This window comes from Schistocerca piceifrons, unplaced genomic scaffold, assembly GCF_021461385.2.
Source record: "Schistocerca piceifrons isolate TAMUIC-IGC-003096 unplaced genomic scaffold, iqSchPice1.1 HiC_scaffold_866, whole genome shotgun sequence".
Classification (NCBI taxonomy): domain Eukaryota; kingdom Metazoa; phylum Arthropoda; class Insecta; order Orthoptera; family Acrididae; genus Schistocerca; species Schistocerca piceifrons.
In genome coordinates, this window is record NW_025729131.1 from 684,957 (window position 1) to 712,316 (window position 27,360).

At 38.3% G+C, this 27,360-nt stretch overlaps 1 protein-coding gene across 1 annotated transcript in view; it reads right to left on the reverse strand.

Moving 5' to 3' along the window:
• Window positions 1-27,360, reverse strand: part of LOC124771029 (protein HIRA-like) — a 303,194-nt gene that overhangs the window by 65,876 nt on the left and 209,958 nt on the right. Inside the window, 2 exon segments of the mRNA XM_047249270.1 lie at window positions 8,496-8,705; window positions 20,760-20,979. Of these exon segments, the coding sequence (XP_047105226.1) occupies window positions 8,496-8,705; window positions 20,760-20,979 (430 nt within the window).

Here is a 27,360-nt window from a genome sequence, read left to right on the forward strand (position 1 = left end):
GTGAATCGTAATGTGCTGACTGCTGCCAAAATAAGAGACCACATTCAGACAGCTGCCACTGCTGTATGGTCATTTCTGTGGTACAAGAAGATGTTGGTGAGTCTGAGGCTTCCCCTGGGGAAGGGTTATTCAAGTAACAGCAAATTACCACCTACAACATGTTGGGCAACACATTCTCAGATGTTTTTGGACTTCTGCCAGGACTGTGCCACCCAATGGGCACATCTCTCACAAAGGTCTAAAATATTGTGCACAATGTTCTGCAATGTAGTTAATCTAATATTTAGAGTACCTTCAATGCCACAAATTGTGAGATGAGGATTGTCTCCAATCATTTTCCTTGCAGCATCAGTATTTTCTTGGATCACTGCCACTGCTAGGTGACCAGGACAAGGTTCATCTTCAGGAGACTCCCAACCTCTTGAAAGCTTATGAAATCAATTTCCAGATTGGCCCTAGACTCACTGTAACAGTCAAGGTTGGAGATCTTCTGCATTCAACTTCTTTTTTTGGCCACTGCATGAAAATTGTGGCACGATAGAACCATCTCGCACTGTGTCAGACTCGCTCAGCACTGCATGCATCTTCATTCACCTTCACAACATGGTTTGAAGTCCAGTGGTGGGGGAACTGTTGGGCACATGCTCCAAGGTTGAAAAACAATGCACTTTCAAACTGAAATAATCCCACTGTTGTGAGACTTCCAGTTTCAGAGCTGCTAAAAAACTTTCTGCAAAGCCCTCATAGTACCGTCTTCCTGGCAGTACACTGTGCTGCTGATCTGTGCCTAGGCTTCCTCCTTTAGAATGTCTGCCATTCGTGATATCCTGTTGGCACCTGCTTAAGTGCACAATCATCTTTGAGAGTGCTGGGGTGCACCACACTAATTGCCAGTGAGCCGAAGTAGGCTTGCGCCTACAGATTCCTATTCCAGTTACCTGCCTGACATGGCCACTGGGTCCTGACCTACACAATGGCTGTAACCGAGAAAGCTGTGTGCCTGCATTCCTTGTTGCACTCTGGTATGTGACTCAGCAGGTCTTCCACACCACCAGACAAGACAATCAGTACTGTAAACTCACAAGTAATAAACATGTTTCCAGACACTGCTGTTTCAGTGACACCTTAGGATACATGACAGCCACCTCCTCCAGTTCCCGAGGTTGACCACCTGCACCACTAGTGTCACCACCTCACATATTTAGCTTCCATGACCATTATAAATCCTGATCCAAGAGGTAACTGCTACAATACTTAAAAACACTGCTGCTTTTCATAAAATTGTGTCATATTTTAAAGTGGTTCCACTGCCATACTAGTTCACAGAATATTTTATTACATTTATATATTTTGTTTATTTTGTAGAATATGACTGTATACCTAATACTAAAACTTTAGATTCTACATTTGAAAGCATTTCTGTTCTAATGCCATTTAACAACCACAGCTAGTTTTACTTCAAGCAGCCTAAATTACTAACAGTGACACTAGTCCATGATACTCCTGTACACTAGAATTTTTGGTAAATTATTTTGTTTTTGTTGTCCTTTTAATACAGTATGTCTCACTTCTATATACAGGATGGTCCAGGAGGACATCTTTGCTACTTTGAAACATCTCTCCTATTGAATAAGGCTCATAGCTCTTAAGGTACACATTTTAGAACCCATGCTCACTGGACATTTTTTATTGTTTTGGTCCACACTATCACTTCTCAAAATATGGAAAGCAAAGAGTTTGCAGTAGAAGATATTTGTTTTACAGTATTGAAAATAATCAAATGCTCACAGCTCTTCAAGATATGCATCTTTGAGCCCATGTTTACTTGACCTTTTTTGCTTCTAATGATAGTTCACATCATATTCCCGAATATTTTGTGCTATGTAAGATAACCATTTCACATTGCCCCAGTTTCTGAAGATTTGTGTTTGTGTGTGTGTTTTATGCTAACAGATCCATGTAAATAACTTGGAAACAGCAGCACTTTAAACAAAATACATTGCTATTGAAGGGGGAAATTAAATGGAACAAATTATGACAGTTACAATATGCACAAAACCCAATATTACATGATTTTCTCTGCAAGATATTGCTGACAAAATTTTTATAACACACAACTTTAGCTCACAATTGTTACTGTATAGCAGTGGTTTGGAATAATGAACTCCTCTTTCAAAGCACCCTCTTCCTCCTGTAAAGTTCTTATTTATGACAACTGGAATGAACATTGTTCGGAATATGATTATCAGTGGCAGGTGTAAAATACAGGGAGCGAAAAGCTATTTACAATTTGTACAGAAAGCAGATGGCTGTTATAAGAGTCGAGGGACATCAAAGGGAAGCAGTGGTTGGGGAGGGAGTGAGACACGGTTGTAGCCTCTCCCCGATGTTATTCAATCTCTATATTCAGCAAGCAGAGAAGGAATCAAAAGGAAAATTCGGAGAAGGTATTAAAATCCATGGAAAAGAAATAAAAACTTTGAGGTTCGCCGATGACATTGTAATTCTGTCAGAGACAGCAAAGGACTTGGAAGAGCAGCTGAACGGAATGGAAAGTGTCTTGAAAGGAGGGTATAACATGAACATCAACAAAAGCAAAATGAGGATAATGGAATGTAGTCGAATTAAGTCGGGTGATGCTGAGGGAATTAGATTAGGAAATGAGACACTTAAAGTAGTAAAGGAGCTTTGCTATTTGGGGAGCAAAATAACTGACGATGGTCAAAGTAGAGAGGATATAAAATGTAGACTGGCAATGGCAAGAAAAGCGTTTCTGAAGAAGAGAAATTTGTTAACATCGAGTATTGATTTAAGTGTCAGGAAGTCATTTCTGAAAACATTTGTATGGAGGGTAGCCATGTATGGAAGTGAAACATGGACGATAACTAGTTTGGACAAGAAGAGAATAGAAGCTTTCGAAATGTGGTGCTACAGAAGAATGCTGAAGATTAGATGGGTAGATCACATAACTAATGTGGAAGTACTGAGTAGGATTGGGGAGAGGAGAAGTTTGTGGCACAACTTGACTAGAAGAAGGGATCAGTTGGTAGGACATGTTCTGAGGCATCAAGGGATCACCAATTTGGTATTGGAGGGCAGCATGGAGGGTAAAAATCATAGAGGGAGACCAAGAGATGAATACACCAAACAGATACAGGATGTAGGTTGCAGTAGGTACTTGGAGATGAAGAATCTTGCACAGGATAGAGTAGCATGGAGAGCTGCAACAAACCAGTCTCAGGACTGAAGACCACAACAACAACAAAGATTATCTGAAGTGTTAAACTAAACCATTTTGCAAACAACATTTGTATACCATCAAAAATTCTCAAAAATATACCTTAAATCACATAGATGGACAAAGAAATTAGGGGTAACAGTTTGTTTGAATGAGGATATCACGTGCAACATTTGTAGAAACACAAAGATAGTATACAACTGATGAAACAGTATGAATTCGTGTTCCCAAGTCTTTCACTAAAATTCAAACCATAATGTAAAAACGAGAAAAGTGACAGTAAAACATATTATTTACAAATTGAGAGATTATGGGTAATTAGCCAACTTTTTCTTACAAATTATGAAGATTTTCACTTTCTAGAAAGATATCAAATTTTTAAGTAATAGTGCCCTTAAAATTATATCAAAAATTATTATGTAACTGATTTGTAATAAACCAAAGTTCTAATCTTGCTGAGGAATGGTAGAATGTCATCATCAAGCACTTTGTGAAATGGTAAGTACATACGTGCACTGTTAAGTATGAATTATGTCCGCAGCTCGTCGTCTTGTGGCTAGCATTGCTCCCTCTGGATCAGGGGGTCCCGGGTTCGATTCCCGGCTGGGTTGGGGATTTTCCTGCCTGGGGACTGGGTGTTTGTGTTGTCCTCATCATTTGATCATCATCATATGTGACTATGGATAGATTGCACTGTGTAAAAAAATTGGACTGTGTAAAAATTGGGACTCTGTATAGGCGCTGATGACCGCGCAGTTGAGTTCGCCAAAAAACCAATCATCATCATCATCATTCTGGTTGTAATTACACTCATGTTCACAAATTAAGGATAATTGCAGAATGTGGTGCCCCACAACATAGCACTACACAAAACTGGCACTAATAGCATAGGCACATAGGGAACACACACGAAACAGATCTGCAAGTCCACAGTACTGGTGATAAGTTGAGAAAACTGACCTGAAACACATGTGCTACTAGACGCCACTGTTTCCTGGGCATGTACCCTGATATCAGTATGGGATATGATCACCATGCACACGTACTCAGGCCGCACAACAGGTTGGCGTACTCTCGATCAGGTAGTCGAGCAACTGCTGGAGTATAGCCTCCCATTCCTGCACCAGTGCCTGTCATGGCTCCTGAAGTGTCATAGGGGTTTGAAGACGTGCAGCCATACTTTGACCAAGAGCATCCCAGATGTGCTTGATGTTGGAACAGGCAGGCCACTCCATTCGCCTGATATCTTCTGTTTCAAGGTACTCCTCCATGACGGTAGCTCAGTGAGGCCGTGCATTATCATCCATCAGGAGGAAGGTGGGACCCACTGCACCCCTGAAAAGGCAGACGTACTGGTGCAAAATGACGTCCCGATACACCTGACCTGTTACAGTTTCTCTTTAAAGACATGCAGGGGTTACGTGCACCAATCATAATCCCACCCAACCATCAAACCATGACCTCCATACATGTCCCTTTCAAGGACATTAAGGAGTTGGTATCTGGTTCTTGATTCACACCAGATGAAAACCCAGTGGGAATCACTGTTCAGACTACACGTGTACTCGTCCATGAACATAGCCTGGGACCACTGTTTCAATGACCATGTACTGTGTTCTTGATATCAGGGTTTACGGACTCTCCTGTGACCAGGGGTCAGTGGACTGCACCTTGCAGGTCTAGGGGAAAATAAACCATGCCTGTTCAGCCATCTATAAACTGTGTGTCTGGAGACAACTGTTCCATTGGCTGCAGTAAGGTGCCGAGCAAGGCTACCTGCAGTACTTCGCGGCTATCTGTGGGCACTGATGGTGAGATATCAGTCTTCTTGTGGTGATGTACACTGTGGACATCCTGTACTGTAGAACCTGGACACATTTCCTGTCTACTGGAATCATTGCCATAATTGTGAGATCACACTTTGTGGCACACAGAAGGCCTGTGCTACAACCTGCTGTGTTTGACCAGACTCCTACTCACTGCACCGTACTTTGAGATGCACCAACACACCTCTGCATATGTGAACTCCTGCCAGCACCACCGGGTGACGACCACAGGTCAAATGCACTACACGGTCATACCCTGAGGTGATTTAAACCTGCAAATCGCTCACCAGAGCGTTGTTTCTCAGCGCGTGTGTGTGTGTGTGTGTGTGTGTGTGTGTGTGTGTGTGTGTGTGTGTGTGTGTGTGTGTGTAAAAAAAATTCCTGAAGACCCCTGAACGTCTTACACTTACTAAGTCAGTTATTTGTCAATGACAATTTCTGAGTTGTGATAATAGTCTGAAGAAGCTTCAAGCCCAAGGAATACAGTGTAGGAGACAAGATGTGTCAACCAATCCTTAATAGTCTGTCGAAACTGGATGTATCACCCAACACTTTATAGTTTCTCAATATTGGTAAATGGCACATGGCTCTACTCTGGTTTTTATCACAGAAAGCGACACATTCCTCTGATTTGTGACTTTTTAATGTTTAGTCGAGTCATGATAACTATGAGCAATTCACAAGTAAATTTACTCTCAGACAATGAAAAGACAGCATCAATGTTTTGCCATCACAAAGATAGGATGGAGTTCTTCACATGGAACCCTGCCTCAGAATCTCCACAACAACTCACTGTATTTACTTGAATCTGAGCCGCACTCGAATCTGAGCCGCAACTGAAAAATGAGACTCGAAATGAAGGAAAAAAAAAAAAAAAAAAAAATTTCGCGAATCTAAGCCGCACCTGAAATTTGAGACTCGAAATTCAAGGGGAGAGAGAAGTTTTAGGCTGCAGCTCCAATTCGAAACAAAGTTGATCCATTGTAATATGAGACACAATTTAGATCGAATGAATGATGGTACAGCTACAGCAGTTTGGTTTGAGCCATAAGCTTAGCAGTTAAGCTTTACCAGGTAGCCATTGTTATGCATCAGGTGCTCCATCTGTATTTATATGGGTACTCTTCCTTTTTCACGTACTTCGTCTGGTTTAAATTGATTGCTTATTTTTCTTTGATCTGATAAGTGCCATTCTCTTTGTTATAGGTGTTTACGTCACTCTAAGCTGAAAATGCATTATTGTACTGTGTCATGCACTGTTTGTCACATTCTGATAATGTGGCTTGGCTTGCTTTTGTGCACGCTACCGCCACTTACTATTTTTTAAAAAAGAGAGAGGAATTGTCTCATTAGCAAAACAATGGCAAGAGACTGCTATTTGTTGTTACTTAGACTGCTGCTTTCTTTGATAATGATCAACAAGAACCAAATAATAGACAGTGTATGATAGAAGGTGTTCTGAACGAGAGTTTAGCAAAAATTTTTCTCTGTTTGAAAATCTTAGCAGACACCTCTTTAGTACATTACACTCTGCACTGAGATTAGAGTCATCTTAGATTTAAAAATCTAGTCAATTGTTGTGCTTCATTTCTGACTGTATCACTATTAGGCATAAGAATAATACGAATATAAACATGACATGATATGTATATTCTTCCGCATTTGCTGTTGTCTCACTCTAGTTTCGTAGTTTATTAAGCAGACAGGATTTAAATGAGTTAGCAGCAAACATGAAAGAATACATGGCAAAATGTTTATATTCATATTATTCTCATGGTGAAGAGAATACTGCATGTGATTCACAATTCATAAAAGTTGCTATAAGGAACCATCTCTTCTCACAGGTAGGATAAAATTCAGAATGTAGAGTTGGCCATATTTTGTCAAACATCCCAAACAGTCTTGACAGTCGGATTTTCGTAGTACATTGAAATGCTGCTACATTCGAAGATGGACAATACGGAATTTGTATTTACTTCGTTGGATAACATATGAAAATGCAGTGGTCGAAGGTGCTCGTCTTCCACCTTTTTTTTTTCATTGTTTTTGGCGCCAGTATTTATCTTTGTGCCTCCAAAGCATGCCTGTGTAGTGCTACATATATCCGACGGCAGAAGTTAGTTGTGGCGGCAACTACCAACATTTTTCAGAACTTCGGCGTACTTTGCACTCGAATCTAAGCCGCAGATGGTTTTTTGGATTACAAAAACCGGAAAAAAAGTGCAGCTTAGATTCGAGTAAATACGGTACATCTCTGCCCTGAAGAAGTTTTCACACTCTATATTAGCACAAAAGACTCACTTTTTCCCTCACTAGGACACATCTACACAGGAATTATGTGATCTTATTTGTGTTTTCAAAGCAGATAGTAGATGAATTGGAGACATAAATCTGGTTAATGTCAGCTCACGTGGCACCAAAACACTATAGTATTTCAAGTACAAACTCTCTTTTACTTTAGTTAGGAGTATGATAAGTGCTTCAACAAATCTGACTTTTGTTATTTAGGGGTTTTATCACTCTCTTAACAACTCTAACTTCATTATTTTTTGTTGAGTTAATGGAGAGACATAAGTCATTAATAATGGCACCTTGAACACAAAGTAAGGGAAGCAGAACAATTGACAGCAACTGTAGCAACTTTTGACACAACTGTGCATCTTCTATGAGACCTTGGAGCTCATTCTTAGGGTTCTGTACCGTAATTGGTAGAAACAGAATTCTAAGAGGAGCATTTTGTTGTCCAGCTGTCTGTTAAAACCCCCCTCCTCTCAGGAACAATTAGATGTATCATGTTGAAATTTTATGTCAAATACTAAGGTCTATGGATCCTCCTCTCCTTGACACAGCTAAAAAGAACCAAGAACAAGTAAGCACTCACAAAGAGACTGTGCAAAATGTAACCGCCAACATGTGCAATCCAGTTGTGAAGATTAACTGAGAGTACAGTGAGTGAAAAATAAACCAACACTGAGTCTTTAACCAAATGAATGTCAGACAGTCTATATTACTCCCATCAAAATAATGAGCCCTGACATTGATTGGATTCTGAGGAACAGTACATTGTGTGTTTTAAATAGTTTTGGTATGCACTAAATGACTAATATTTAACCATGCACATTACAATACAATGAGTTACAGCTAGTACTTGTTACTGAATATTAAATGTTTTTTGGAATACTGAACTCCCCTTAAATAGCCCCCATTTCCTCCTGTAAAGCTCTTATTTAAGACACAAGTGGAATAAACATACCTAATTAGATATACGATTATCTTATATGTTTAACTAAACCATTTTTTGGGTAAAGACTTATTTCATGTTCTTCATTTAGTTATAATTTCAATTAACAAATAATATACTTACAAAATAGTCTTAAGATTGTTCTCAGCCAATCCTCTGCATCTGTAATGAAATATTAATGTGATGCTACGGTAAGCAAATGGAGCATAGCATCTTGGCACGCAATAGCAATAACTTGGTTATTGGCAGCTACTCCAGCTGCCGGAGAACCCAACACAGCCTCCCAGTCTGGTGGCTGTTCAGTGTCTGCTACACTGCACACACAGACCCGTGTCAGTGGACCATGTGGAGTGTTGAGAGCACCGTTCGATACTTCTAATCGTTTACGCCCTCCCAACAGCTGGAAACATAATTGTTAGGTACAGTACAAATAATTAAATGGAATTAAATCTTTATCTCAGACATATGAAAATGTGAATTTATGAACGCTTGTCAATGAAAGAGAGATTAAATTAGCAAATTGGGTGTAGAATGAAATTTTGTTTACGATTTCAAGAGTGATGCAGTAAATTCCTTACCAAAAAGATTGAATTACAGGGGAAACTGCTTGAAACAATAAATATGCAGCATTTAAGGATAAAACAAGACCCTCAATTTTTACACAGAAGTAACTCCATTCTAATTACAAACAATGATTAAATGAGTAAACTCACTATACAAGTATTGTGTACTTAGGCTTTACCACATTAAGCAGCACATATTTCCTGTATTTATCGGCTGAACAGACCATAGCATCCAATTAAAAATGGTTCAAATAATGGATTTGTAGGATGTTGACTAGTGATTTTGGCAAACTGCTCACAGATCCCAATGATTCCCTCACTGCCTTAAAGGGTTCATGACCTTTTCCATGTCTCACATGTAAGTGCTATAGAGACAGAACTTTTAGCAATAGGTGAATATATTAAACCATATTTGATAAATAGTCGCATGTTATGTTGTATTGTTAGAGGAGACAGACAATCTAAGATAGTCATTCCCTTGACACAGTCCCTTATTTCTTTAAATATTTCCATGAGTGCCTATTGGGAGATCACCTGTTAATACATTATTAGCAATGGTCCCCATATTATATGTTTACCCCACACAGCCACTCCCTTGCTCCTTTCAAATAAACATCTTTATGCCTCAGTTCTATGCAAAGTATTGGTGTGGAAGTACTGAGTCTTTTCTTAATTTGATGATACACCATTTGCCTTTAATCATCTGTTAATGTTATCAGATATTTCATAGGTTGCCTTTTCCCTCAAGGCAATGGCACAATAAAAATTCCTATACTTGCATCCTCAGCAAAATTTTATATGTGTTTAAGAAACAACAAAGGTCCAAAAATAGAACTCAGTGCTACACCATACCTAATAGCTTCAAATTCTAAGTGGTTATTATTATGTGATGAATGTGGATGTAATACACACAGCTTACTTTTTCTACAGATACCACGTAAGTGCGCTCTTGAGAGAAATTTTGGAATGAACCACAAATATGTTGCACTCAAGGTCAGTACACAAAGGCTTGGGCATCCGTGTTCGTTATGAAGTCACCATGTAGGGGCTAAAGCTGATGAAACACTGTAATTTTGTTAATGGAGTAAGCAGTTCCTTCTGGACACTCAGTGCCACTTTTGGGGGCATATTTTTGAACCAGGAACTGCATTTTTATGTCTACAAATAAATTATGTACATTATATACTGGGCCAACAGTGTTATTTATTTAGAGGAAAATCACGTCTTCCCAAACACTACAGGTATAATGTAAAAACTATAGGTATAATGTAAAAACTTTCCCACAAAATCTGATGCGATAAAAATATATCAATGCTAGTATAGCACTCTTGACGAATAACAATTGCATCATTACTAATGTTGTCTTTCTGTAGAGAAATTTGTACATTCAAACATTACATTGGGGCTACTTGAAGGTGAATAATGTCCAAGATATTGCTAAAAAACATTTTGTGTGTAAAACAGATATTTTTAGGACACTTTAACATTTAGTTCCTCCTAAGCTAACATTATTAGGTCACTTCTATACGGGAGCTGTATTGAGTAAAATTTTACTTCATCACTATTTTTATAGGATAAAGTGTATGCTATAACTTTACAAATAAAGTTATGGAAGCAAGGTAAATAAAATAAATTTTCAGAAATGTCACTTTCTTGAGATCATCTCCTTCACTATGTGCTGCAATTCAATTACATATTCAACTTCCTCTAATCACAGTAATTCAAAAGGATCCCTATGCATTTGGTTCTTACATGGAATGACTCCACAGCTAGAATTGAGTTACACATAACTCAGTCAGTGACAACGGCATATTTGAGCATTTGTACACATATGGTAGCTTCAGTCAAAAATATATGATTTCCTAGCCTCTTGACAAATTTCACACTGCTTTGTGATCCCCTCTAGTGTGAGAAGGCAAAACCTGGCTGCAGATTTCTAGAGCTGCATTTTTAGGACTCCCCTGATAGATCAGGGTTGCACTACACAAAGGAAGCCGCTACACGCATAGCACAGTACTTGAGGAGTGCACATGAGGTCTTTTTAGACTAGATGATAGTTTGAGGTGCTCTATTGAATACTCACCAGTCGATATGCAGCAAGAGACGTCATACCGAGTTCAGACTAAAGACACATTGACTGTCAAAATATTATCAGTGAACTGTCAAAGTCTTTGTAATAAAGTTCCTGAATTTACTGCCCCCCTGGAAAGTCTTGTGCTAAAATTATTTTTGGGACCAAGAGCTGGCAGAAACCCGAAGTGGAAAGTTCTGAGATATTTTGCGCGTCACTGAGCGTACATCAGAAAGACAGATTACAGGCCATGGGCGGGAGATTGTTTTTACTGGCCACCCGATACTGCTGTGACAGTTTTAGAATAATTCAAAGAAAGTCTATGGTCAGTAGTGCGTAAATACCCAGATCATGTAGTACTATTTGAAGGCAACTTTAACTAACCGAGTATATACTGGGATGTATATACTGGGATGTCTAAGGATTCATTGCTAGGTAGATAGTCATGTGAAATATTTTTGAACACATTTTCTGAAAACTATCTTGAGCAGGCTATACACAATGGAAATATTTTAGACCTTGTAACTACAAGTAGGCCGGACCTTATCGACAATGTCAGTACAGAAAGGGGGATAGGTAATCATGATGTCATTATAGCAACATGGTTACGGAAATTAATAAATCAGTCTAGAAGGCTAGGGGAGTGTTTCTACTAAATAGCAGAAGGAGATATGCATTTGTTAGCATCTCACTTAGTCAGTGAACTGGTATCACTTAGTTCCAGTAAGATAGACACTGAGGAATTATAGACAAAGTTTAAGCAGATTGTAAATTGTGGTCTGGAGATTTATTTGCCTAGGAAGTTGATAAAGTATGGAAAAGACTCACTATGGTTTAATAATGAAATTCGAAATATGCTGAGGAAGCGGAGGCTGTTGCTCTCTTGTTCAAAAGGAAACGCACAAATGACAACAAGCAAAGGTTAGTAGACATTTGTGCATCTATGAAAAGATCTATGCGCAGAGCTTACAACTACCACTATCATAACTTAGCAAAAGATTGTCACAGAACCTGTGAAAATCCTGGTGCTGTGTAAAATCTTTAATTGGCTCTCAGGCTCCTGGATAAAGGTGTCCGACATGGCAGAACCCACACAGACCATGAAAACTCTGTCTCTTAAAAATTTCTTAGGGAAACGGAGCAGGGGCCATGAAAGGCCCACAGGCAGAGAGTACAGAGGATACCCGTCCTACAGCAAGTGTCGTAGGCTTTCTCCAAATTGAAAAACATGGCCACAGTCTGGGATTTCCACAGAAAACCATTCCATGTCATGTGTGGACAAAGTGGTCAACTGCAGAACGGTTTGCTCAAAGTCCACACTGTGCAGTGGTTAGTAAATTGCGAGACTTGAGCCACCATACCAGCCAGCCATGAATCGTACATTCCATCATCTTGCAAACACAGCTGGTGAGAGAGATGGGGCGGTAGCTAGAAGGATGGTGTTTGCCCTTACTGGGCTTAGTTATTGGTATCACAGTGGCTCCATACCCTTGTTGACCGTCTGGTGTAGCAGTTGAAGACAGCAAAATGAAAGCTGAAGTTTTAAATTTCACATTCAAGAAATCACTCACACAGGAGAACTGTACTAACATCATTTGACCATTGGACAGACTCCAGTATGGACGAAATAGTAACAAGCAACGAGGGCATAGAGAAACAACTGAAAGCAAATAAATCACCAGGTGCAGATGACATCCCAATTTGGTTTTACAAAGAATACTCTAATGACACTAGCCCCTTGCCTAGCTTGCTTTTATTGTGAATCTCTCACCCAGAGCAAAGTCACAAGCAATTGGAAAAAGGCACGGGTGACTCCAGAATATAAGAAGGAAAAAAGAATGGACCCACTAAATTACAGACCAATATCTCTTACTTTGATCTGCTGCAGAATTCTCAAACATATTCTCAGTTTGAGTATACTCAACTTTCTTGAGACTAAGATGCTTATGCCCAGAAATCAGCATTGCTTGTGCAAAACTCAGCTTGCCCTTCTCTCACATGATATACTGCAAATTATGGATGAAGGGCAAAAATGGAGATTCCACACTTCTTGATTTCCAGAAAGTATTTGACATTGTGTCCCATTGCAGATTGTTAATGGAAGTACGAGCATATGGAATAAGTTAGCAGATATGTGAATGGTTCAAAGACTTCTTAAGTTACAGTGTTCGTCAGAGACACGGGTACCACCATGAGGGCCCCAGGGAACTGTGATAGAACCTCTGTGGTTCGCTATATACATAAATGATTTGGCAGAGGGGCTGGGCAGCAATCTGCAGTTGTTTGCTGATTATGCTGTGGTGTACAGTAAGGTGTCAAAGCTGAGTGATTGTAGGAAGATAAAAGATGAAAGAATTTCTAGTTGGTGTGACAAATGGCAGCTAGCTCTAAATGAGGAAAAATGTATGTTAATGTGGAGGAATAGGAAGGACAAACCTATAATGTTTGGATACAGTATTAGGATCGGATACAGTATTAGGAATGTCCTGCTCAACACAGTCAAATCATTTAAATAACTGAGTGTAATGCTGCAAAGCACTATGAAATGGAATGAGCCTGTGAGAAATGTGGTGGGGAAGGCAAATGGTTGACTTTGGTTTATTGCGAGAATCTTACGAAAGGAGACCACATACAGGATGCTAGTACGACCTATTCTTGAGCAATGTCCAAGGTTTGGGATCCATATCAGATCGAACTGAAGGAAGACATCAAAGCAATTCAGAGGCGTGCTGCTAGATTTGTTACCAGTAGGTCCAAACAACACGCAAGTTTTACAGAAATGTTAGGGACCCCAAAGGGGAATCACTGGAGGGAAGATAACTTTTTTTTTGAGAAACACTATTGATAAAATTTAGAGAACCAGCATCTGAAGCTGACTGTCAAACACTCCTGCTAACATACGTTGTGAGTAAGGACCACGAAGAAAAGATACAAGATATCAGGGCTCACAAAGAGGCATATAGACAGCAGTTTTTCCCTCACTCTGTTTGCAAGTGGAACAGGAAAAAGAATGATTAGTAGTGGTATGGGGTATCCTCTGCCATGCACCGATGATAGCTTGTGGAGCAGTTACATAGACACAGGCATAGAACCTCATCCAAGGTACCATCTTCCTTCTTTACAACTGAAATACGGCTGGACAAAAATGTGTCCCGTTACTATATCTCATTCTTAATTTAGTGGTTGATGCTGAGGAATACTCTGCCCCCCTCCCTGTAACTTCCATCTGAAATCTCTAGTTGAGTCCCATTTTTAGGAGCATACACAGAAGTATATTTCATCGCAGGCTGGCTTAGTAATGCAGGACTTTGCCCAGTTTACATGGGACACAGCAAGTACTCAAGATGTCACTCACTACTGACAATTTTACCCCGATGGCCAAGTACCTAATTTGTGCACCACACATCTTGTGGTCGGGCTTCTTATACAAGTTTTTGCAATTCTTTTGATCCAATGATTCTGTCAACATGATGCCGTTTTCTGCATGAAAACATTTTCTTCTCTTTCTGTACAAAACAAACATTACAAAAAGGATTTAACTTTAGTATTGTCAGCTATTTATACCAGAGACTGTGATTCTGTTTGAAGTCAGCATCATGTTGAGCACACAATTAGCTTGTTGACTACTCTTTCCATGAACAGACTGACTGTTTTCTGTTTTCCTTGGGTATTCCAAACTAACTAAATTAGTTGCCTCAGTAGTATTGTTAGTTAGTTTCATGAACAGATTAAAAAAAAAAAAAAAAAAATGGCAGAATACGATTTATAAAACCAAAAGTTGATAACTTTGCCTCAGGTGATACTGTTCATTTTGTTCCTGCTAGAAAATGATTCAGACAGCACATTGGAAGTTATGTAGATAAACTTCTGACTGATTTTCTCATGCATATGTCGTTCTTTTCAATCTGAAGCAATGCTACTCAGGGCCTCTCTCCTAAGAGTCATCAAGCACATTTTCTCTGGTGTTTTGGCAGATATTTACAATTTTGTTTTTGAATTGTGTATCTGGAGCCAGCACAGCCAAATGCTGTTCATCACATCTTTCATGTGACACCCAGTTTTGATGGGAATCATCAGTCTGTTTTCTCTTACAAATAAAATTATTTTTTGGGTGGTATTTTATGTGCCTACTGAACAGACAGGACGAAATTAGTCTAATGCAATATTTGTTTTACAGATGTGTATTAACGCGGACAACAAAACATGAGGAATAATGGGTACTCCTGCAGTGACAGCACCTCCATGGTCTGCGCTGACCGCTATTGCCGTGCAAAAACACGCTGCTCATCAGTCACTGCTGGAGTACCGGTTATTCCTTATGTTTCACTGTTCCCCTTAACACATATCAATGATACAAATATCACTCTAGACTAATCTGGTAATACTCTACTGAATGGGCATGTAAAATTCCAATTTAAAAGTCATTTTGTTTGAAACGGGAAATAAATCGATGCACTTCGTCAAAGCTGGGAATCGTGTGAAAGATGTGATGAGCAGTATTTGTTTGGGCTGACACAAGATACACATTGCAAATATCTGCTGATGAACCAGAGTAAATGTGCCTAAAGAGTCTTTAAGAGAGACACCTGGTACACTGGATGTGTGTGTGAATATTTGTCCACCCTTAGTTCCTATAATCAATCACATTTTTCTCAGTCTTCCAGCTTTATCACTTACTCAATAAAACAGTGTTATTCAGTTGTTATTACTTCAATACATTTCCTTTTCCTTGTTTATATTTTTCTTTTGCATCACCAATAAAGTGGTGACAAGTAAGCAAAGCATGCCTTTTTTTGTCAATAAAAAACATTTTATCACACGAAATTGAAAGTTTTGCAGAAATGTAAAAGGTCAGATTAGAACTTTAACACTGCATTAATGCAAAGGTTCTTAGCAATGGAAGTCAAGGCTAAAATCTGTAAGTGTGAAGCAGCAAAACTACCACATCCTTTCCAAACAAGTCATTCCAGCAATAGCCATTCACTTAGGGAAACTGTGATAAATGCAAATCTCTATGCCCAGAATACGAATTTGAACTCTGTTTGCCCCCTTGCTGTGTGTAAAACTGGAAAAAAACTGAGGAAACTAATGGAAAACACAGACTGGGTGTATACGCGGACAAGGAAAAAAATATTCCTGGATTTCTCCCGGATTTCCCGGTTAAAAATACACTTTCTCCTGGGTGAAAACATACTTTTTCCCTGTTAACTCTCGGAACTGTATAACTTATCAGTCCTTTGAATGGTTATGGTTTTATAAGTGGGTGTAGAATTTCCCGGCGCTTTAGAAAATGAAACACAGGGAATAAACACGTATTGGAAAGATCTTTGATGAGCAGCAACATGTATTACAAAAATATAAATTCAAATTCCACCAAACACCGCATGTTACATTCTGAAGCATTGAAATCGAGATTGCAATGATCTTTTGTAAGCCAGGCATAGCTCATGTCACGTGACCTCGCCAGCTGATGACAGCGGGTATTCAGAGCTGAGGACATGTGATGTAGTCAGCCAATATCAGCATCACTGTTAAGAAGCGGGAACACACAAACAGAAAAAGCTAATGGTTTAAATTAATATACATAGTGTTGCTACACGAAAAGCAAAGCTTTCACATTTAATATTGGTCTATAAGATTAATACGCTGCAAGAGAGGCTAAGCTTTCACATATAATGTTGGTCTTTTCTGCGTGTATTACAATGTAAGATATATCACACAAATGTGTCGGTAAAATTTTTAATAACGATATAAATGTTTGATCTTCTGGGCTCAAAATTCATCTAAATAGCTCATAATCAAAGAGTTGATTTCTAAATGAGAGTCAAACACTCTTTGATTTAAGAAATTCATCGTACATTCTCGCACATAGTTCAACTTGGCGTAAAAGGAAATTTACTTTGATAGCAAAGCTTTTCAAACCACTAATCGGAATATTTTCCCACGACATACTAGAAATAGGTTCGTTTCTGCGGGAGCCCATATGTTCATGTGTGTAAAACCTTAGAAGATCTTACATTATGTCATAAAAGAAACAAGACATCAGAGGATACTCCAAGAGCATCAGAATTTTGTGACCCATACTAAAATATGCACATTTAAAGTGCACATTCATATATCCAAATTCCCAGTGAAGTAGGCCACGACCTGATATTAAGCTTTTCAATGAAGTTTTCGGGATGTAAAATTACTCGGAGTACCAGTACTATGTTATCTCATGTTTGGTTCTTTATTATGGCATAATGCCATACGTGCTAGAAGTTGAAAACGTGCACTTGAAATGCAGTGAACAGTGTGTGGAATTAAACACTTCGTTTCAAATATATTGTCTGCCTCAGCAGAGAAGATTAATAAAAGAAAATTTCTTTAGCAAACTGACAAAATTAACATCATTGTTCTGGAAGGCAATTAATGCTTTACTGTCAGAAAGGTGGAAATAAAATAAAATCTGCAACTAACAACACATTTTAGCCTTCCGTAATTATGTGAATGTATTTTAATTCACTTGATAGCCCCTGGCCACAGAAATCTATTTTGTTTTCATTTCACATGAGAGCAGTAAATGAAGGGGAAACAGCAAAATCACTAAATGTAAATACGGGTCACGTGGAGACTACCCACTTGCCCACTATAACTTAGACTGCTCTGCGCATCACCCCTGGATCTACGATATTTCCGAACCGGGGCAATACCCCGCCACTCCCTCAAGCGTTTCAGACAGGACGTCAATTAGAAAAAAATGGAATTTTCAAAAATATATACATTTTGTTGTGCAAATCTTTCTGAAGATTCTGATGCATAAAACATATGTGTTCGAGGAAATGTAAGACATGTTATTTGGTCTTAAGTGTGCCAAAGCGCAGCACCACACCTCTTCATACAGCATTCCCCTATCGCACGTCACCGTATTTCGCTCTGTGGAATTGAAACGTGTATTTTGTAATGGATACCATCAAACCATATTCAGGACAGTGGAAATTAAAATGTCCTGTGGTGCCTCTCATGCTTACAGTTGGCCGGTTTGACATCCTGTCCCTCTACTTAGAAAAAAAACTCTTCAGAAAATTTGTATTCTTTATTCCCTATCAGCTAACAACTTGCTGCTTTGTGTGACATAAAATTAAATATAGGATACATAAAACCATTAAAGACATGAAACAAGCAAGACAATACACATCTCTTCAATCCTTAGCTCCAAGAACTTTTTCTCTCTAATCTTGCTACAGCTTTACATGGCGTGCTTTCGTTTCTGCGAAAGAATCTGTTGCCTCATCAAAGTTCTGCAAACGTTTTGCTACATGAAAAATTGAAATGTAGTTGTCTAATACTAATAGCTGTTAATAAAAATAGGGCACAAGAATGGTGGTGTTTCTCGATCTTATTATGTCTATTTTGTCACTCTCTGGTAGATAAAACAAAATAGGCCTTTCTCATACTGCCACAATTGTAACACACACCAAATAAACAAGACTATTTTGGCACAAACAGTCATTTTTAACGACAGAATATAATTCACAAAGAACCAATATCAAATGCCTATTAGGCCTACTACAAGCAAAAGGTTTACTTTAGGAAATAGTTTCACACTTCATTCATACGCTCCAGATTCCCAAGCATGAGATTGAAAAGTAGTAGTACAAAATTTTTATAGAAACTTAGAATCGTCATATTGTTCCATAGTTTGTGTGGTGTCCCCATTTCTCCTCCTTCCTCGTTCTAACAAAAGGTCTTGTTATCACTAATTCTGTAACTATTCCTGTCAATGTCAAAGCTTACTCGCCGGTTAACTTCACTAACTCTACCAGAATCACCAGTTTAGTTATCCCACGATTATTCTCTGGTTAGGCATTGTTACATGTTCATACAACGCGTTTTCCGTGCTACTTCCAGAATAGTACTCAAAGCGGCTGCTAGTCATGGACTGTACAACTGTCCCTTACTAGTATAGCGATCTGGCAAAAAATTTTCTGTCAAAATTTCATTTTCTTGGATACACCGAGAAGGTAATATGTAATCACCTACTGCAGTGGCCAAGCGGTTCTAGGCACTTCAGTCTGGAACCGTGTGACCGCTACAGTTGCAGGTTCGAATCCTGCCTCGGGTTTGGATGTGTATGTGATGTTCTTAGTTTAGCTAGGTTTAAGTATTTCTAAGTTCTAGGGGACTGATGACCTCAGATGTTAAGTCCCATAGTGCTCAGAGTCATTTTAATACGTAATCTATCTTACCTGTTATTCATTTATTTCCACTCCACTAGTCTGAATCTATGGATTTCGCTAGTAATTATAACAACGCCCATCATTCGCAAACCCAATCAAACACACAATCATACAGCGGTTGGCATTCATCCATTCGGCCTTACTCCACCCATCAAAGTTTGTTTCTGACAGAGACATCATGAACACTATGCAGATATTCACAAATCAACTTACAATTCACTCAGAAATCAACTTAGAATGTGTTCAAAAATGTTCAAAAACCGACAGGGATGAGTTTCAAAGTCACATTAATAATCGATAGACTAACGTGCGCTAGATGCTATGCGCTTTGTCTAACAAAAAATGTTTTTTTTCCTCAAGATTATGAATTTGCCCCCCTCCCAGATCTGGGCCTGCTGCGCATGCATGAATCTGGCAGCTTGGGCGCTCCACTAAAATTTTTCCCGGTAACATCTAGCTGCTTGCTGCGACTGCTTACACAGCCAACAGCCACATTTCTGTAGCCAGAAGTGGGAGAAGCTACTACTCACCTGCGCATATGCATGATCCTGCTTGTAACTGCTAAAACGAATCTAATGTAAACAGTTGTGATGTCACACTCATCGGAGGCAATTTGTTGTTACGAAGCATTGCATAGTCTTCCTAAAGCCTTTGACACATTTTCCTGTTGGCAGATACTTGTATGAGCACTGTGTTTTGTTGTTGTATATGGTGCATTTCCTTTGCAGTTTAAAGTTTTATTTTCGTTTTTTCCTTCGTTCATGTTTTATTGCTGCAGTATTATTCTGCAGTAGCGGGATACAGTAATACCCCTCGTTATAGTATCAGTTCTTACCAGTCAAAATTACGAAAATTTAACTGAGAACAAGAACAATGAAAAATTCCCGGGTTTTTCCCGGATCTCCCGGTTGTCCCGGGTCGTATACACCCTGACAGATGGAGTTATTGTGTTCAGTTCAATTTTTTAAGACAATAACGTTTTACTGTAAATAGCCCCTTAACGTTGCTCTAATAATAACATGCTATAGGGCAGCATACTGTGTCACATTGTGCTGCCAAATGGAATCCCTTGCTGATATATCAACTCACTTAAAGTAATCACAATTTTTTCCTGGGCAGATTTGATGTATACAATATCCCTGGCGATTTTTTTGTATTTAACCTGTATAAAGGTCCAAGTTTTCAACATTATCTACAACTGTCTTCAAGAGAAAAGCAACTATTTGGTATCAGTTGCTTTCCTAATGAAGATACTGATGAATATTGTCAAAAGTCTGAATTTTATAAAAATTTTACATGCACAGTTCACTGAAAACATTTTATAGAATTTGCTTCTGCCCTCAGTTTCTACATGCCCCAATACAAAGAAGAAAGACACGTCCAGGTTTTGCATAGGAATTAGACAATGTTTTTCCTGTTGCCTATAGTTTCTGAATTGTTAGATCACTTAAAGAATTAAAAGTTAACTAAATTTGTACATAGATGAAGTCTCATTTGATCTTGGTGTTTCAGGATGGAATTTTACTAATAATGATGAGAATTCTTTAATCAATATCTTCATTTACAACTTAGAAATATTTTTAAATCAGTGAACAACTCACTGGTACAGATGCCGACTTTGATAGCCGAAGAACAGGCAGTGACAGAGCCGGATGCTCAGAGGCTGCAGGGGCAGGAGGTGGCACTGGTTGTGGTGCTGGTTTGCTATCAGCTGGTGGTAACAGACGCATCCGCTTCCCCTTCCCTCCCAATGGCTCCCTATCCAGCCGTCTCTTTGCTGCAACTGGTGCACTGCATTCTACTTTCTGCAGCTGCAGTTTCCTGTAAAATAGAAACACAATATATCTGTTATGCAAGTTATCTATGACACTGAAATCAACCTCACATACTGCTGATTTAATTAGTTTGTGATCTAACACATTGTATGTCTTTATATCAGGGGTTTACTGGGAAACAGCCATAAGTGAAATGCAAAAACTGAATTATGTAGGATTAAAAGTCCAAATTCTTTGTTACTAACTACAGGGAATATGCATTCCTTGCTTTAGTTCAAGCCCTCACTAAGTCTTACAAAGTGAATGTGAAAGACTCTGTCTGTTTTGTACAAAATATTGTCAGAGGAAAAAGATCAAGTCATTTGTGTCTGTAAACAGTTATTTCATCAATGTTGTACTTTATACTATTATGTAACATTTCAGAGTCCATGAACAACATGATAATTTTTATGCTATGGAGTCATTTTGTATTTAATAATTACTATGATCCAGAGACAAGAGTAGTACTGCGTTATATTAAACAACAGTCGTGCTCTACTTTGTAACAAGCAAATAACAGAATTAAAATTTATAGTTATAAAGAATTCATTAAAATGTGGCTAAACAAATGTAGACAGCAATAAAAATGCCCTTCTGTCAAATAAAGCAAGATCAGATTTCTCAGACACAATTAAACTTTTACGGTCATTCACCACAAACCCATCATTTTGGACTAAGTGCCTTTTCTCATTATGTGCATAATTTTGTATTTTGTAGTGAGACAAGCCATCAGTGCATTTCTCACAAATTTTCCTACCAATGATTGATGACCAAGACCTGTTCTAGAGCAAAATTTAATAAAACATGTTAATGGATCTATTTACTTATCACATTACATGTTTTTGTTGTGAAATGCAATCATATACTTGTGTGTTTAGAATAGATTGTTTCACACAAACACGTCGCACATTAGGGTGAGACATACATGACAATTGTCAATGGTCGCATGTTAAATGTCAGAATTACATTATAATGAACTAACATACAATTTTGGGTAAAACTGAGTCATCATCATATTTTCCTAAGGATAATAACTTATACACAGAGAGGAAAACTTGAACTGATCTAATGCAAGGAGAGTGATGTACATGGTTTGAGTCAATACAACAGATTATTATATTAAGCACACAACTAATTACTTATTTTTTTAAACAATGATGGTGTTATCTACATGCAAATAATAGCAACCATTTTGAATGTCCGATGTCCGAACCAAGAAGACAAGATCAACTTTATATCATAAAATCTAACATCTCATTTTGGTGAGTGTAGCTGTCGGGCCTGTGAAGAGGCCGAAATAAGCAGTGACAGTGAATTAAATAAATAAAAATGAAGACATTAAATTAACTGAAAGAAGAATAAATTAGCTTTTGATGAGAATTTTGCACCCTAGATCTGTCAGAGAGTACAACAGTATGTGAAGAAAATGTTAAGCTGAAATACTGTGAGCAACACACAAATTTGAAGCCACATCAAATATTTGAAGGTTGACAAATCAATAAATTAGAAAAGAAAGTCAAAAGAAGGGATTGATGTTGCTGGTTGCTCAAGGAGACCATACACAACTAACCAATTTATCAACAGCAGAAAGGAGCAGCTTTAATTGTGCCTACAAATGTGAACTGACATTTTCTGGTGCAGAAGGGTGATGCATGGAACAACATCAGCATTCAGAAATGACTCATACTATCCTTGTGCCAGGAGAAGTTGCAGCAGCTTGTGGGCATATCACCTTGTGCCAACACCACAGCTTTAGCTGCCAACATTGGACCACTCATCTTACTAACAATGAGATGGCCGATGTTTGCTACTAGAACTTGGACTACTTGTGTTGCATGTGCACACCTTGGACTTACCTTTTCCCATGCCCTTGCCCCTCTGATATTGGACATCTCACAGCATGATTACAATATGACTAGACAACCTGGGTGACCATAGGCTCATTTAGTTACAGTTTTCCATTTTAAGAAACAGGACTTAGGGTACATTTACCGTATTTACTCGAATCTAAGCCACACTTTTTTTCCAGTTTTTGTAATCCAAAAAACCACCTGCAGCTTAGAATCGAGTGCAAAGTAAGCAGAAGTTCTAAATATTTTGGTAGGTTTCACCACAACTAACTTCTGTCGTCGAATATATGTAGTGCTACACAGGCATGCTTTGCAGGCACAAATATAAACACTGGAACCAAAACCTCTGCGTCAGTAAATAAAGTAAAAGAAAAGGTAGAAGAATGTAAACATTATGCCATGTATTCTTTCTGTTTGCTGCTATCTCAATTAAATCCTGTACGCCTAATAAACTACGAAACTAGAGAGAGACAACGGCAAACGCGGAAGGATATACACATCATGTCATGTTTATATTTGTATTATTCTTAAGCTGAACAGTGATAGAGTCAGAAATGAAGCTTGCCAACTGACTAGATTTTTAAATCTAAGATGACTCTAATTGCTGTGCAGAATGTAATGTACTAAAGAGGCGTCTGAAAAGATTTTCAAATGGAGAAAAATTTTCGCTAAACTCTCGTTCAGAACATCTTCTATCATATGCAGTCTATTATTTGGTTCTTGTTGATCATTATCAAAGAAAGTGGCAGCGTAAGTAACAACAAATAGTAGTCTCTTGCCATTGTTTCCCTTATGAGACAATTCCTGTCTTTTTTTTATTGTAGGCCACGGTAGCGCACATAAAAGTGAGTCATGCCGCGAGCGGTGACAGGTCGTAAACACTCATTATCAGACTGCAACAAACAATGCATGACACAGTACAATAATGCATTTTCAGCTTAGAGTGACGTAAACACCTATAACAAAGAGAACGGCACTTGTCAGATCAAAGCAAAAGTAAGCAATCGATTCAAACCAGATGGAGCACATGAAAAAGGAAGGGTACCCTTATAAATACGGGCGGAACGCCTGACACATAACAATGGCTACTTGTTAAAGCTTAACTGTTAAGCTTACGACTCGAACCAAACTACTGTAGCTGTATCTTCACCCATTCAACTGATATTGTGTCTCATGTTAAAACGGACGAACTTTGCTTCAATTTGGAGGTGCAGTCTAAAACTTTTCTCTCCCCTTGAATATCGAGCCTCAAATTTCAGGTGCGGCTTAGATTCGGGAAATTTTCTTTTTTCCTTCATTTCGAGTTTCATTTTTCAGGTGCGGCTTAGATTCGAGTAAATACGGTATATTGAAGTTGTGGTGAATGACAAGAGTGACAGTACTAGTATAGTGGCAAAAGTGTAGACAGCATTATCATAGCATTTATATTGTAACATCACTCGGAGTCACACTTAGATATTAATCCCTGCTTGAGTTTTCTTTATTAGTATCAACTATGGACTTCCCAAGATTTACTGGTGAAACAGAGAGGCAAAATGGAATGAAGTGACAAACTGAAAATAAATTGTGTGTGAAAAAGTTTATTTTCACAGCAATAATTGTAATAAGCAACACTGAATTCTGACAAAGATAGTAAGTCTTGAATAAATTGTGAATATATGCAAATGTTCAATTTGGCTCCCAGGGAAAGTTTTCTTATGTCATACAGTCATTGGTTGTAAATTTGTTTTCACAGAGAAAATGTAGTCCAAATGTCTGAGTTGTTGATGTATAAATGTGTGTGTGAATTTTTCTATATGTGATGAAGGACACTGTCCAATAGTTTAATTTCCTTTTAATAAGCCTATTTCTTGTTTTATGACATGGTCAGTATCCTTGAAGATCTCTTCATAATGGTTCTGTGGAATGAAAAATAATCTAATTGTATCCTGAATCAAGAAGATGCAGTCATATTGGGGTCTCGATGAACTTCAAAACAATACTTTACACTTACTCTCACAGGCAAGAGATAATTAAAGATACACTAACAATTTTCTAAAGTCCAGGAAAAGTTTTCAGATACCCAGAACATACTAACTGAAACTGATGAGCTGTTAATGAGAAATTGTTTCTGGAATTGCACTGATTAATTTGGATGTGGAAGTGACTTATTTTGTCAAACAAAAATTTCCAAAGTCTTGAGTCTTCTATTAACACACCTGATTTGACAATTGGATCTAAGAAAATTACCACAGATAAAAGACATTGGTGGATTTGTGTACCTGCAGAGTACCCTTAATTTGGTATCTGCATGAAAGACAAAGTCATTTCATGCAAATTAGTGAATACATTAAAATTTAATTATTTCAAAAATTTGAATAAATGAGTTGATACTACAATGAGAACTATGTCAGGGTCACACACTACAGGACATGTCCTATAATCCTACAAAGCATTAATGGTTTAGCCACATTTGATATTTTCAGATTAAATCTAAGGGGAAGAGATAATTCATTTATTTATTATTTATTATTTACACATCAAGTTCCATGGGAGCAAATCTCCAAGATCATGGAACGTGTCTCTACATGAAATTACAACAAAAAAGTAATAACAGATAAAAATAAAATGTTTATGAAACCGAAAAAAGTCATTCCATAAGTTTAAGTAAACACAGTCAACAATAAAACAAGAATCAGCTTAATTTTTCAAGGAACTCCTCGACAGAGTATATTCTAGTGTTGATGGACTGTTGGTCTCAGTACTGTATGTAGTATTTTACCTGATAAAAAATCTCTAATTACAACTGAGGCCACACAGGCTCTTGTTAAAATGGTGTCCAGTTTGTTATCAATTCATTCAAAAAATTTGTAGTGTGGGAAAGGCTGAAGCACATGTGTTGTTGTTGTTGTGTTGTGGTCTTCAGTCCTGAGACTGGTTTAATGCAGCTCTCCATGCTACTCTATCCTGTGCAAGTTTCTTCATCTCCCAGTACCTACTGCAGCCTACATCCTTCTGAATCTGCTTAGTGTATTCATCTCTTGGTCTCTCTCTACGATTTTTACCCTCCACGCTGCCCTCCAGTACCAAATTGGTGATCCCTTGATGCCTCAAAACATGTCCTACCAACCGATCCCTTCTTCTAGTCACGTTGTGCCACAAACTCCTCTTATCCCCAATTCTATTCAATACCTCCTCATTAGTTATGTGAACTACCCATCTAATCTTCAGCATTCTTCTGTAGCACCACATTTCTAATGTCGTCTTGTACTGACTATTTATTGACCATGTTTCACTTCCATACATGGCTACACTCCATACAAATACTTTCAGAAACAACTTCCTGACACTTACATCTATACTCCATGTTACGAAATTTCTCTTCTTCAGAAATGCTTTCCTTGCCATTGCCAGTCTACATTTTATATCCTCTCTACTTCGACCGTCATCAGTTATTTTGCTCCCCAAAAAGCAAAACTCCTTTACTACTTTAAGTGTCTCATTTCCTAATCTAATTCCCTCAGCATCACCTGACTTAATTCGACTACATTCCATTACCCTCGTTTTGCTTTTGTTGATATTCATCTTATATTCTCCTTTCAAGACACTGTCCATTCCGTTCAACAGCTTGTCCAGGTTCTTCGCTGTCTCTGACAGAATTACAATGTCATCAGCGAACCTCAAAGTTTTTATTTCTTCTCCATGGATTTTAATACCTACTCCCAATTTTCCTTTTGCTTCCTTTACTACTTGCTCAATATACACATTGAATAACATCGGGGAAACGCTACAACCCTGTCTCACTCCCTTCCAAACGACTGCTTCCCTTTCATGTCCCTAGACTCTTACAATTGCCATCTGGTTTTTGTACAAATTGTAAATAGCCTTTCGCTCCCTGTATTTTACCCCTGCCACCTTCAGAATTTGATAGGTAGTATTCCAGTCAACATTGTCAAAAGCTTTCTCTAAGTCTACAAATGCTAGAAACGTAAGTTTGCCTTTCCTTAATCTAGCTTCTAAGATAAGTCATAGGGTCAGTATTGCCTCACGTGTTCCAACTTTCCTACAGAATCAAAACTGATCTTTCCCGAGGCCAGCTTCTACCAGTTTTTCCACTCATCTGTAAAGAATTCACATTAGTATTTTGCAGCTGTGGCTTATTAAACTGAGAGTTCGGTAATTTTCACATCTGTCAACACCTGCTTTCTTTGGGATTGGAATTACTACATTCTTCTTGAAGTCTGAGGGAATTTCGCCTGTCTCATACATCTTACTCACCAGATGGTAGAGTTTTGTTAGGCCTGGCTCTCCCAAGGCTGTCAGTAGTTCTAATGGAATGTTGTCTACTCCCGGGGCCTTGTTTTGACTTAGGTCTTTCAGTGCTCTGTCAAACTCTTCACACAGTATCATATCTCCCATTTCATCTTCTTCTACCTCCTCTTCCATTCCCATAATATTGTCCTCAAGAACATCGCCCCTGTATAGACCCTTTATATACTCCTTCCACCTTTCTGCTTTCCCTTCTTTGCTTAGAACTGGGTTTCCATCTGAGCTCTTGA